The following is a 14,800-nucleotide window of genomic DNA, read 5'->3' on the forward strand; positions in this document are numbered from 1 at the left end:
CCATATTTTTTAGCAAACTAATATGATTCCTGTTTGCTAGATGGATGGTTTGGAACATGGTTATTCAGTTAATTCACATTTAATTTTTGCCGTAAATTGTCACTAAAAAAAACAACCCATGGTCAAATGACCCCAGCACCACTCATTGCAAAAAGGCTCTTGAGTTAGTTGTCAACCAAAGCTACCTTAACTTAAAGTGGTAGAGCCACTCGCTGTAGATTAATGCACAGAATTTGTCTTTGTGAAATCAGCTGGTTATAATATAAAAGAGATAGTTGTCCCTACTGGTGCTCCCACTCCTTTGCACAGCTCATTTCTCTTCAGAAATCATACAGATGATTTTATCTCACCTCCATAATCCTCTTGTTATGCTCTGTTTAAATCAGAGAAGCTGTTTGCACTCGTATCCAGTGCCCCGTGTTGGAAATGCAGGTCCATGTGAGTTAACCTACAGTGACATTACTTGCTGTTGTCTCTCTAAAATGATACATACTTGTAATGAACATTAATAGAAAGTTACTCTGACCAACAATGTGCAAAGGACAGTGTCATCCATTAGTTCTTCCCGAACATGTAATGATAAGCTGTTTTAATTCTTCCCGTAACAGCTGATATATTTGTTTTTAGTTGGGAACATTTAGCATTGCTGATCACGATGAATGATCCAAGTTAATGGGACAAGTATTTTGCAGGGAGCCACTGATTTTGAGATTGATGATGTCCTTGAGAGAAGGTCCATCTCTTTGAGGAGTTCCCCACACTGTGACTCAACAGAGCAGAGATACAGCTTGTAGTTATGGTTGGCAAGGTAGGTTTCTTGAGCAGTCTTGTCTTGGGGGTGGCGGCAGCAATACCATATTTCAGGTAGTTTAAAAAAAAAACTCAAGAAAGCTATAAAACCATGCACAAAAGCTGTAAGATAAGCCATTGCAGCAATATTACAGCAAAGCATATTTCTAATGTGCCCACCTTCCAGAACAGCTGGAAAATAAGGATTCACTTCTATAGAGAAAAATGATATTACATGCCGGATTCTTAATATCATTGTTTTCCACAAGAGCATAGAAACACTATTTAGCATTGCAAGACAGTCTAAAGTCCAAATGCCAACTGAATGGTTAGCACGGCAAGTCAGTCTAAAGTCCAAATGCCAGTCCAAACCTGACCTTGGATGCTTAATTAAAGTTATTTAATGGTGTTAACTTTTCTGGGTCCTGGTGAGTCATGCATTCCTGGAAAACATTAAGGTTGAGGGATAGGTGTCTGGATTAGTATGCTCTGATCCTAAGGTAACTGGGTAAGATCCCTAAGATCTAAATTACAACTAATGGTGAAATGTCTTACCTTGTTTCTTTTGCTGTAAGCGTTTTGATCCTGTCATTCATAGCCTACACAGCCTGTAAATTAGAATAATTCACAACAATAATGTTACAGTCTTTGGAAAATAAAATCTATTTTTGTTCCAAATGGAGTGTTTCATATACTGTTTTTCTATTCCCCACCCCCACCCCCACCCAGTAATGGTTAATAAATATCTTTTTTTTTTTTTTTGCAGAAAGAATGCCATGGCTTTGAGATATAGCCTGGAAGATTTATTGCTGGCAAGATCTTCGCTACAAAATGAAGATGATGGAAAGTTCATTATCAGCATGAAGTTATGTCAACATTGATTTGAACACCAGTCACTGCTGTATGGTTGCGTTGATTAAACTGAAGATTTATACATTTTGAAAGGAGTGTAAATATATTGACATATTAAGGTTGAAGACATAATCATGCAGATGCACATGCAGTTTGAATCATTGTTTCAGGAAGGTTGTGTATTGCTACCTTAAGATGGTACTTAGTGGATTTAAAATTAAACGCCTTACTGAGTTTAGGATAGATTGATAACCAGGTATTTTTAGTCAGGTCGGTTAAGGAAGTTGCCACATAATAAGAGTCCGTTTCAGATTTAGAAGATAAATTCTATATTTTTGGAGAAGGTGCTGGAAGTGCTCAGATATTTAAAGCAGATATAAGTCCTTCGCTAAAAGTCTATTCATTATAGTAATGGAAAGGCTGCCAGTGTCACTCCACAGTTGCTTTTCCTGCTGTAGAAGATAATTGGGGAAGTCTTAAGTACATCCAAAGTTCTTATGTTCCTATTCAACACACTGTTGATAAAAGAGAGACATTACATCAAACCCAGAGCTGGAGTAATTATTATCTTTCCCAATGAAACCAGTCAGATCACACCAACTTTATAGACTTTGCAAGTGGAAGAGTATTCTACATAGCTTCTCCAGTGTTACTAGTATTGTTTTCTCTGGATACCATCTTGTTATGTCCCACCTTCTAAAATAAACAGTTAAGGCTGAAAGCAGCAGTCCTTGTAAAGAAAGGCAGCAAACAGGAAAATGTTATGTCCCACCTTTTAAAGTTAACAGATAAGGCTGAAAGCATCAGTCCTTGTAAAGAAAGGCAGCAAACAGGAATTTTCACAGATAGCTCCAATAAGTAAAAGTTCCAACGAACTAAATCCAAGACTCAACAAGATTCTTCAGATCAAAATCCTTCACAAAATAATTCCAATAAATAGAAGTTCCAACGAATTAAATCCAAATCCCAACAAGATATTTCAGATCAAAATCCTCCAAACTGTGCTCTTCAGTTCTCCTTGCAAATAGACACTTTGTTCCGGACAAAGTGCAAAGTCATATCTCTCCCTTTATAGAGTAACTAATTAGTCTAATTGCTGGTCTGCTCTCCTACTGTATCCTCGTTGGTTCCTCCTTGTCAGGAGCGTCTTGTCCTGACATCTACCCAGCAATCATCCAAATTATCATCTTCTTCACCTGAAGATATCATTGGTTCCTCATTATCACCGTTCCCGGCTGACCACCTAATTGAAGGGTGGAGGAGTTTGAAGGTTCAAGCCGATCTTGCAAATCAAATGCATTCATCTCCTCCTCATCGTTAGAACTTGCTGATTCATATAAGTCCTCCTTGCTGGAGCTGTCATTCAAAAACCTGTAGCAGATGCCGGAATCACAACACTATCCCTCACCGCAGGGCCCTTCCCCGGGTCTGGCGATCCGGATGCGGTTTCAAGGGAAGCGTGCATGAAAGTCTCGAAGCAGATCCGAAGCATGAAGTGTAGACGCATCCGTCCAGGAACAAACCTCCGAGTCATCTACCCTCCTCCTGACCAAATACTGGAAGCGACCTTTGAGCCAACGGGAATCAAGGACGCCGACCACCGTATCGTCAACAGCAGGCTCCTCAGAAGGCAATGATAACGGACCCGGTTCAGCAGAATCACGTAATCGACAAACAGAAGAATCAGGAATCAAAAGAGATCGATGAAAGACGGGTGAATACGCATGGATCGTGGCAAAGTGAGGCGGTATGCCACGGGATTAATAACTGCCTCAATCGGGAACGGACCAATAAACCGATGATCAAGTTTTCTAATAGGCGATCGACCTTCAGATGTTTTGTAGATAGCCACACTTTATCACCCACAACTAACGGAGGTGTATCTCGACGGACCGATCTGCAAACCGCTTATAATCTTCTTTTGCCTTGTTCAATTGTTGTATCAGTAGACGGCGAACTGCGTGTAGTTCTTCCAAAAACTCTCGGGTCTCAGGAACCGGGAATCCATCATAGTTAATGGGAAGAAACGCGGATGATAACCCATATTTGCAAAAAATGGCGTGACACGGGTGGAGGTATGCTGCGAGTTGTTAAACGCGAATTCTGCTAACGGGAGGTATTTCACCCAATCGCTTTTGTCGCAAATTAACAAAACATCTCAAATATTGAGTAAGAATCCCAATCACCTTCTCCGTCCCGCCATCAGTTTCCGGATGGTGCGCTGACGCTAAACATACTTTCACTTGCAAAGCCGCCATTAACTGTTTCCAAAATTCTGCCGTAAACTGGACCCCACGATCAGAAACCACTCTATCAGGCAGTCCATGTAGACGGAAGATATGTTGCAAAAATAACTGAGCCGTAGTGCGGGACGATGGTAATTTCCGACAGGGAATGAAATGGGCCATTTTAGTCAACATATCCACTACCACAAGCATTGTTGTGAACCCCGATGAAGACGGTAAATGTGTCAGAAAGTCCATAGAGATCGCTCCCATGGTCTACTTGGAGTCGGCAAGGGTTGCAAAAGTCCAGGAGGTGCACCGGATGCTGCTTTCGCTTGCCTACATTGAACGCAAGAAGCGACGTAAGAAGACACATCATGATGAACTCGAGGCCACCAAAAAGTCCGAGTGACCAAATGCAAGGTCTTGTGTAATCCAAAATGACCAGCGGCTGGGTTATGGGATCCATTATCTTCGCAAAACCTGGAATGAAAGTCCGATAATAGTTGGCAAATCCTAAAAGTCGTTGCACATCTTTAACCCGACGAGGAGCTTCCCAACTACACAACGCCTCAACCTTTTTGGGGTCCATAGCAATGCCCACAGGAGAAATAATGTGTCCCAAGAATTCGATAGACGACTGAAAAAGAAACATTTTTCTAATTTAGCATAAAGTTTATGTTCCCGAAGACGCTGAAGCACTTGACGCACCTGCTGAAGATGTTGCTCTTTAGATTTTGAATAAATCAAAATGTCGTCCAAATATATGACAACAAACTTATCCAACATGTCTCGAAAGATATCGTTCATTAAATGTTGAAATACAGCAGGAGCGTTGGTCAAACCAAATGGCATAACGGTGTACTCGAAATGACCATAACGAGTGCCAAAAGCCGTCTTCCACTCGTCTCCCTTACGCATCCGAACCAAATTGTAAGCTCCACGTAAGTCAAGTTTCGTGAAAATTGTAGCTTCCCGTAACCGCTCCAACAATTCGGAGATGAGCGGTAAAGGATAGCTATTTCTCACAGTGATAGCATTTAAGCGTCTATAGTCACAACAAAGACGAAGTTCTCCCGACTTCTTCTTGACAAAGAGAACGGGTGCTGAAAGAGGGGATGACGAAGGTCGAATAAATCCCCGAGCTAGATTTTTATTCAAAAATTCTCAAGTGCAACTAGTTCAGGCTCAGACAAAGAATACAACCTCCCCTTTGGTAATGGGCGTCCGGTATCAAATCCACGGGACAGTCGTAAACACGATGTGGTGGTAATTGATCTGCCTCCTGTTCACTGAAAACATCGGGAAATCCGACAGCTCTGAAGGAATCGAGGCAGCAGAAGCGACAATATGTTGGCCTGCGCAGACATGTCTCAGGTGGTCCACACATTGCAGGCTTGGAAAAGAAACAGCGTTCTGCGCCCAAGCCACCAACGGATCGTGTAGACGCAGCCAGGATACTCCGAGCACCAAAGGAAGATGGAGGTTCGAAGTGATATAAAACCTTATCGCCTCCTCGTGATCCCCAATACGCATACGCAGTGGTTGGGTGGCAAAGCGAATAGGTCCCGACTTGAGTTCGCGCCCATCTACGGTTTCCACCTGCATGGGGGATTCACAGGCACTAAAGGAACTTTGAAATGTTTTACAAAATCATAATCCATAAAGCTAGTCGTAGCCCCTGAATCCACCAGTGCCACGGCAGGGATTCCCTCCTTCCGAGATTGCAAGAATATGCGAGTGTCCAAAAGTAAATGTCGAGGAGGGCCAGAATTAACTTCAGCAATTTAAGATGAAAGTGAATACTGTGCCCGACCTAGGGTTTCCTGAGGTCGGGCCTACCCGTTCCCGACGGACCAGCAATGGGCTTTGATACAGGTCCACGAGTCCCCTTCCGAGTGCAAGAATTTGCAAAATGTCCCGAACCCCCGCAATAAAGGCACAAACCTTCCTGAAATCTTCTCGATCGTTCCTGAACTGTTAAACGAGGGCGGAGTGCGCCTATCTCCATCGGCTCCTCTGCTGGAATTCTGGATTGGAAAACCCTCATAGACAGGGTGCGTGAACGAGGAAACACAGGTGGCTCTGCAACGGTCCATTTACACCCACGATGTTGTAGGCGAGCTTCAATACGTAAGCATTGAGTAATCAATGTGTCCAAAGTTGAAGCACGCTCTGCATGAATTAGTTCATCCTTGATAATGTCGGACAAACCCTCTTGGAATGCTGCCATGTGAGCTGGTTCATTCCAGGTGGAGTCCATACACAACAAGCGAAATTCTGCAACGTATTCTTGCAATGAGTGTTTACCTTGAATAATATCCCTCAATTTTCTGTCCACAGTTTGAGATTTAATTGGATTCTCAAACATAACGTTCATCTGTTGAATAAACCCCTGGAAATCGTCCAGTAATGGACTATCTTGTACTAATAAGGGAGTAGCCCATTTGGCAGCCTGCCCGGTTAACAAACTAATAATAAAGCCAATTTTAACTCGATCGGTTGGAAAATCCTCCGGCCTCACAGAAAAATACAATTGGCACTGACCCAAAAATGTTGAAAACATGTCCGTTTGCCCAGAAAATTTATCTGGCATAGCTATCGGAATTTTTCTCACAGGGGGTGCAGGTGGAACTCCAGCTGCAGCTGAAACAGTTTGAGAATTGGCAACGAATGATAATAATTGTGTTACCTGATTTTGAAGGGATACGTTGCTCTGAAGTAATTGATTTATTTGCATCTGTTGCTGCTCCACCAATTGTTGCATTTGAGTTGAATCCATCGTTGCAAAGATGGTCTGTTTGGTCCGGAACAAAAATGTTATGTCCCACCTTCTAAAATAAACAGTTAAGGCTGAAAGCAGCAGTCCTTGTAAAGAAAGGCAGCAAACAGGAAAATGTTATGTCCCACCTTTTAAAGTAAACAGATAAGGCTGAAAGCATCAGTCCTTGTAAAGAAAGGCAGCAAACAGGAATTTTCACAGATAGCTCCAATAAGTAAAAGTTCCAACGAACTAAATCCAAGACTCAACAAGATTCTTCAGATCAAAATCCTTCACAAAATAATTCCAATAAGTAGAAGTTCCAACGAATTAAATCCAAATCCCAACAAGATATTTCAGATCAAAATCCTCCAAACTGTGCTCTTCAGTTCTCCTTGCAAATAGACACTTTGTTCCGGACAAAGTGCAAAGTCATATCTCTCCCTTTATAGAGTAACTAATTAGTCTAATTGCTGGTCTGCTCTTCTACTGTATCCTCGTTGGTTCCTCCTTGTCAGGAGACGTCTTGTCCTGACATCTACCCAGCAATCATCCAAATTATCATCTTCTTCACCTGAAGATATCATTGGTTCCTCATTATCACCCGTTCCCGGCTGACCACCTAATTGAAGGGTGGAGGAGTTTGAAGGTTCAAGCCGATCTTGCAAATCAAATGCATTCATCTCCTCCTCATCGTTAGAACTTGCTGATTCATATAAGTCCTCCTCGCTGGAGCTGTCATTCAAAAAACCTGTAGCAGATGCCGGAATCACAACACCATCTTATGTACACTTAATTTGGAAATACCTTAGAATAACTTAAGTTTAACTAGAAGGGCAGCATGGTGGTCTTGCCTCCTATTCAGAAGGTTGAGAGTTCAATCCTAGGCAGTGGCAGATATTTCTCTGTCTCAGGGTGCAAAGAGAAAACAATCTGTGAACTCTGTGTAGGTGTCAGGAAGGGCATCAGGCTAGTAGACACTCATCTTCATTCAGTTGCCCTGACTTAAGGGACTGCAGGGCCATAAAAAGGGGGGGAAAGTTTAACTGACTTTAGTTCTGAGTAGACATATGTACTATTAACCAGATGGAATAATATACAACGTTTGGGTTTGTTTGTTTTATTTACATCTCACTTTTATTATTTTTATAAATAACTCAAAGAAGCTAAAGTACCTATTACTTCTTCCTCTTAATTTCCCCACAACAACCTCTGGGGTGGTTTGGCTGTGAGAGAATGACTTGATCCAAAGACACCCAGCTGGCTTTCATGGCTAAGGTGGGACTAGAACTCATGGTCTCCCAGTTTCTAGCCTGGTGCCTTGACCATTAAGCCAGACTGGCTCTCTGTTTTGTTTGGTTCTCCCTTCACCATCCAATTGATAAGAGTGCTCCGTGCAGCAAAAACCAACATGAATTTTGGAAAGTTCAGAACCAGACATAGGACTTCAGGCTTCTTTTGGCTTTGCCAGATCCCTGGAGGAGATCTTTTCTCTATAAAGAGACAAGGCTTGTACTAATACTCACTTGACAACTTCATTAATAAATTAAAAGTGCTCATAAAAATTCAACAAGACATAAAGATACGTATATTGGACTCCACCTTACCAATGGAATCCGTAATTTTTATTCTTCACTTCATATTTTTAGAGGCAATGTTGCCTTTTGCTTCATTCACTGGGCTTCATCTCAGTTTTACAAGTATTCCTTCAACATTTAAGAATAGAGTTGACTGACAATGATTAAAGTGCCATTAAGTCAGTATCAATCCTTAATAATTGCATCAATTTTCTCCAAGATGATCTGTCACCAATCCAGTATTCAGGTTGTCTAATGGTGCAACTATCCCTACTGTAACTGAATTTATCCACCCTGGTATTGGTTATCCTCTTCTCTTTCCTTCTACCTTTCCGAGCATCAGAAGGCCCGTGATGGTCCAGTGGTTAAAATGCAATATTGCAAGCTAACTCTGCATTCTCCCTGCCAGGAGTTCGATTCTGATCAGCTCAAGGTTGACTCAGCCTTCTGTCCTTCCAAGGTTGGTAAAATGGGGATTCACATTGTTTGGGGCAATATGCTGACTCGGTAAATCGCTTAGAGAGGGCCGTAAAGCACTGTGAAGCAGTATATAAGTCCACATGCTATTGCTATTAGCATCAAACCAGATAGCTAATGTGTCCAAAGTAGGATAATTTGAACCAGGTCATTTGAGCCTTGAGTGCGAATTCTGGGTTTATTTGTTTGAACATCAATGGCTCTTCATGGTATTCTCAGGAACCTTCACTAATCACAAAATGCAAAAAAAAATGCTTTCTATCCTGCTTCAGAATTTAACTTTTGCCTCTATAAAATGTCAGGAAAAGCATTTTAAAATTTAGAGAGAAACTTTATAGCATCTGAATGTCTCTTCCAAGAGCCTAACTGCTACTTTACCAAGTACTAGCCTGTGGTATGTTTCTTGATTCCTTTTCCTTTACTTCTGATAGTCAATTTTAAAAGACAGAAACTATTCACCATTACAATATCTTCAGTTCTAAGGTTGGTCGCTGCACTTGCTGTATTTAGTTTGGTCTTTACATTTCATCTTGACTAACTGCCAGCTAAACTATTTTTTCCTTTCTTATAAATAACAATAACAGGGACTTTGGAGGTGGTTCTAGTCCAACTTTCTGCTCAAGCAGGAGACCTTATATCAATCTGAACAAATGGCTATCCAATTTCTTCTTAAAAACCTCCAGTGATAGAAGACCCACAACTTCTGAAGGCAAGCTGTTCCACTGATGAATTGTTCTCATTGTCAGAAAATTTCTTAGTTCGAGGATGAATCTCTCTTTGATAGGTTTCCATCTGTTATTTCATGTCCTGCCTTCAGGTGCTCTGGAGAATAAGTTGACACCCCTCTCTCTTTATGAGAGCTCCTCAAATATTGGACAACTGATATCAAGTCACCCATAGTCCTTTTCTTTGTTAGACTACATATACTCAGTTCCTGCAACTGTTCATATGTTTTAGCTTCCAGTCCCCTAATCACCTTTGTTGTTACTCTATGCGCTCTTTCTAGAGTCTCAGCATCTTTTTTGTATCATGGTGATCAAATCTGATGTAGTATTCCAAGTGTGATCTTACCAGTGCAATTAAGGCATTACTGACCTTTCCAATTATTTTGATATTACCCTCTGTAGATGCAATCTAGAACTACATTGACTTTTTTGGTGGTTGCAAGCACATTGCTGGCTCATACTTAAGTTGTCCATTAGGACTCCTAGATCCCTCTCACATTTATGGCTGTTTAACCAGGTACCACCTATTCTATATCCATGAATATTATTTTTCTTGCCTCAGTGGTTTTCCCACCACTGAATTTCATTTTTATAGGGCCTAGAGTTTGTTTCATTTTTCCAGCTCATTGGCATTTTCAGCAGACTTGAATAGCGTGATCAGCACAGAACAGGTTATTGAATTTCTTCCTCCAATTTTGAAACTAATCCTGCTTTCCTCCATATAAGTTACACATGTAGTTTGAATAAATAAGGGGAGAGTATATGTCTTAAGATCTGCTCACTACAATCCTGAGGAAATTAGAAAGACCACAGAGAAGAGCAACAAAGATGGTATGGGGCTTGGGGGCTAAAGAACGGTTAAAGAAACATGGTATGTTTAGCTTAAAGAAGAAAAGGGAAACATGATAGCAGCCTTCCAATACACGAAGGGATGTCACAGATCAGAGAAGGTGGGTTTATTCTCCTCAGCACCTGAGGGTAAGACAAGAGCAGTGAAAGCTTTACAGTGGGAGAGCCAAACTTGAACTAAGGAGGGATTTCCTGAGCTAATTAAGCCATGGAACAGCCTTTTCCTGTAGTTGAGGTTTTCATTACTAAACATTTTTAAAAGATTAGACAGCCATTAGACAGCTATAACAGGATGGGATGGGACGGGACAGGACAGGACAGAACAACAGAACAGAATAATTCTTTATTGGCCAAGTGTGATTGGACACTCAAGGAATTCGTTTCCAGTGCATAAGCACTCAGTGTACATACAAACAACAAAGCCTCCTTTACCATACCAATTTGAGTAAGATGTTGGACCTTACTGAGTTCAGAAATCTTTTAGATTTCCATTATTCTTTTAGGTCTTTTTCTGTCTTCAGTGTGCTTAAAGACTTCATTGTGATACTGTTTCCTTTTTTCTTCTAACAGCTTTCTAACAAAAATTGTTAAGTTCTTTCCTAAAGTCTTTGATTTTCTTTGGCTTTGGCTTCTCCCTTAATCTTGGCAATTTCCACAATTGTTCTTTCATCTAGCTTGTTCTTTTTGCTTCTTGGTTTTTGGCAGTTGCTTTTCACATTCATCCCTACCAGCTTCTTTTATTCCATTGTTCTCTTTGTCTATCAATTAGGTTCAGGATTTCACAGTGATTTCTAATGTTCTTGAAAATGGTAAGTGCATGCTCAAGATCATATTATAAAAGCTGGTTGGTTTTGTTGTTCTGCTTAGCTTTACTTGCAACTTGCACATGAGCAATTTTTGATGTGTTGCACAATCTTGAATTGAAAACCAAGCCTAACAATGATATTTGCGTGGCCCATTTCAGTGGGCAGAGGGCAGTGCTCATTTTGACTACTACCATGGTAGAATTTATTTAAAAAATAGATTTCTAGAGTTATTATCGTAGTCTCTATTTGTTTAAAACATCTATTTTTTAAAATAAATTCTCTAGAGTTGAGAGGGGAGATCAGAACACAGCTTCTGTTGAAATTGTGCAGCTTGTGTAAGGCTAAACCTTTCCAACACTTTTCCACAGAACATACTCAAGTGAATCTCAGCCCAATTGAGAAGGTCAAATGCACAAATATTTTAAGAATCACAGTTATGAATAAAAAGTATGTTCAAATAAAAAACACCTGAAGTCTGGATTCTTCCCTGTCTTTATTCTCGAGAGTATTTCTTCTTATGTTTTAAACTAAACACACAATGATAGAGTGACTTAAATGTTTATCAACTCACAGTTCATTTGAATGTATTTTGAAAAACAGATTACACACTGGCACATGAGATCTTACAAGTACACCAAATTAGTCACTGTGACATCACTGATTTACAATTATAACCACTGCAGGCTGGGATGTTGAAATTAACAGGCTTAAGCACATCTAGTGACATAACTGAGCTATATATTATATCATCCTCCTTCTATACCAGTGATGTCCAACCTTGGCAACTTGAAGACTTGTGTCAACTTCCTTGCTGATTGAAAAATTCTGGGGATTGAAATCCACAAGACTTAAAGTTGGCAAGGTTGAAGACCACTAGTCTAGACTGTCAACTGTGTTTTCCTTTTGTGAGATGAACTGCTAGGGACAACCAATGTATACCACTGCTATGGAAAATGAATGCCATATCACTTTCAGCTGTGGCTCAGAGCCAAAGAAAGTCGAAAAAAAGGGGTAGAAAGGAATAGGCTAGGTCCGCCCAGCCTACCAACAATATTTGTGTGGCCCACTATTTAGCACTCATCATTCCCTGGTCTTGCAGTTTTAGAAGGAAAATTAGGAGGTTCACTAAAGCATTGGAGGACTTCTACTCTTAAGTGATTTTTACTCTGCCTGAAAAGCTGCAACATATACATGATCTTTCTGATCTGACCTCTCTAAAGAAAATATTTTGAACCCCTTCACAGAAGTATAGTTTCCAATGGTCTTTGAGAGTGATATTTTTTTTATTGAGTGTAGACATACTTCATGTATATGTAGGACATGTTAAAGGAACTGATTTTGCATCAACTGGCAGCTGCTATTTACAATTAAGAAATAATGGATTAACTACCGTATCAAGGACAATAATATCTTCTGAGATTTAGGCCACAGAGGGAAGAGTTCACTCAGAATTTTCATTGTATTTATTCAGCTTTACTCATGCCAGAAACATGATATGATAATACTGTAGTTTCTCTCAATATCTAAAGAGGGCTTTCAGCTTATTGCCAAGAAGCCTTGGTTTACAATTGGATTCATGTGGGAAGATTTCTAAATTCAGAAAGTGCAACTTCAAGGTAGATTTTTTTTGTTTGTTTTGCAAACAAAGAAACAATCAATTCATCTCTGATTCATTTTGGAAAGGCAAGGCAATTATTTGAGGAGAATATTAACAATTCTTTTTTCAATTTTGGAATGCTTTTTGCTCAGGAAACAGAAAAAGATGACCTTGAACTACACAAATGTATTCTTTACAGCAAATTGCTAAGTCAAAATTACGTCTCAACAGTTGGAAGAAGATCAAAGTAATTTTCTCTTAAAATTGCTGTTTTAAATGATTGTTCACCCTTACCACCTTGTAAGAAAATGATTTATACAAATTGAAACTCTAATGGAATGGCAGGCCTCTTTCTTTCCGCTCCAATACTTCACAGTGCACAGACATTGCCATCCCCAATTCATTTCAATCAGCCGAGTTACTTAACCTTGGAAGGAGTAAAATTCCACATCCAAAACTAAACTCGCCATGTACTCCCAGATTTTTAGAATATGCTCTGGAAAAAAATTAGAATTATTTTCCTGCTTGCTAACATGAGGATGTTCTTGCACAAATAGGTGACAGGTAGTTGGAGCAAAAAACAATGTAGACTTTCAATACTACAGTATACACCAGGTTGTATAATAATTTTCTTTTTTAGGATATGTTTTTAAGCAATATATTATTCAATTAGAGCACTAGCAACTGATCATTCTGTTTTAATTTGTGGGGCTGTGGATTGAGGGTATAGTTTTTATTTATTTGGCCACGTAATAACAGCCGCAATAGTGAAAGAAGTAGTGAAAGGACAGAAATAATGACAGGAAAATCCATCTTAGTTCTTGCTAAATTGTTCATTAACCTATAGTTCAATGGCTGTGTTTGCATGGCTCAATTGGACGATAAGATTGGGAGAGAAATCTGTCTCATAAGTGATCTGCTTAACTAGGTTAACTATAACATCTACCTCTTATCAACTCCTACTACTAAAAAAACAAATTATAGGAGAGCAAAGTATCTTTTCAGACATTTCTGGAACCGTTTTGTTTTTCCTGTCCTGTGGGTTCAATTTGAAGATGTGCAGAAGGCGGGAATTGGTACATGTCGGTAAGGAGTGACAACCCAATTGTGCTACTTTAGATCCCCCCCCCCATGTGAGTTTTTTTTAATTCAAATGGGGGGGGGGGGAGAGAGGTCTGCAGCAGTGAAAGAACTGTATGAAATGGCAACAGGATGGCAGAAACAGCCAGAACACAAAGATGAGTCATTTAATTTAGGGGGAGGATGGCAATGACATCTGTAACATTGAATTATTACTTGTTATCTTTTAAAAAATTAAATTGAACAATTTGGATACCAATTAAACCAGAATGGTATATAACAAATAATAATGATATTTTGACTCTAAGAAAATGGGTATAACAGCCCCATTCGCTAGATGAACAGACATCATTCCCTGAGTAGCATTATGAATATAAGGCTATAGGAAATGGGGGGGGGGGGATTGGCTGGTACCCTTGGCTCACCTAGTCCAGCAGTCTGTTCTTGGAGTGTCCAAAATAGCCCAAATAGTCTTCCAGCAGATGGTCTTCAAAGGAAAGCACAACTGCCCTCAAGGCTATAACGCAAGACTTTCATGAATTGGTCCAATTATTTTTGGAAACCAGCTATGCTGAAATTCCCTTGTAGGGAATTCCAAAATTTATGATCAGTTGCTTCAGTGCCATCAGCCTCAGGGGGAAAAAAATGAAGGCAAAGAATAACCCACACATTGGAAATGGAGATTAATCTTGGATTAAAAACGAGGTTATGGCCATGATGTCTCATCCTATGATAGTACCTAATCAACTTTGCACTTTGAAGTTTGTTTATTTAATTTTATTTTGTGGCTGTGTAATTCCTAGGCAGGTTAGAGATAAAAATGAAAAGAAAACAAAATTTATTAAGAGAAAAGAAAAGAAAAATGACTAGAAGCCAAAATTCAAAGTACTAATCAGCCAATAACCAACTAAAGGGATTTGATTCTGAACCTAGCTCAGCAGCTGAGAGAAGTTAAAATGGGAAAAGTTAAAATACATTTAAGCTGTTTGGCATTTGGATGGGTTTTCCTTAGGGAATTTCAGAATTGTTAAACTAAATTGGGAAATTAACACATCTAGGAAG

At 39.8% G+C, this 14,800-nt stretch overlaps 1 protein-coding gene across 3 annotated transcripts in view; it reads left to right on the forward strand.

Moving 5' to 3' along the window:
• SPATA6L (spermatogenesis associated 6 like) overlaps nucleotides 1-1,723 on the forward strand; it is a 36,542-nt gene extending 34,819 nt beyond the window's left edge. For 2 of the 3 annotated variants that reach the window (XM_026675755.2, XM_087957762.1), the window contains 2 exons: nucleotides 693-808; nucleotides 1,556-1,723. In XM_026675755.2, coding sequence (XP_026531540.1) covers nucleotides 693-794 — 102 coding nt within the window. In that variant the 3' untranslated portion in view covers nucleotides 795-808; nucleotides 1,556-1,723. The remainder of the gene's footprint in view (nucleotides 1-692; nucleotides 809-1,555) is intronic. The other variant, XM_087957761.1, reaches the window with a different exon arrangement.
• Nucleotides 1,724-14,800: the final 13,077 nt, after the last annotated feature.

Source organism: Notechis scutatus, chromosome 2 (assembly GCF_049901735.1).
Source record: "Notechis scutatus isolate UNSWTSFEM ecotype Mainland chromosome 2, rNotScu1.2, whole genome shotgun sequence".
Taxonomy (NCBI): domain Eukaryota; kingdom Metazoa; phylum Chordata; class Lepidosauria; order Squamata; family Elapidae; genus Notechis; species Notechis scutatus.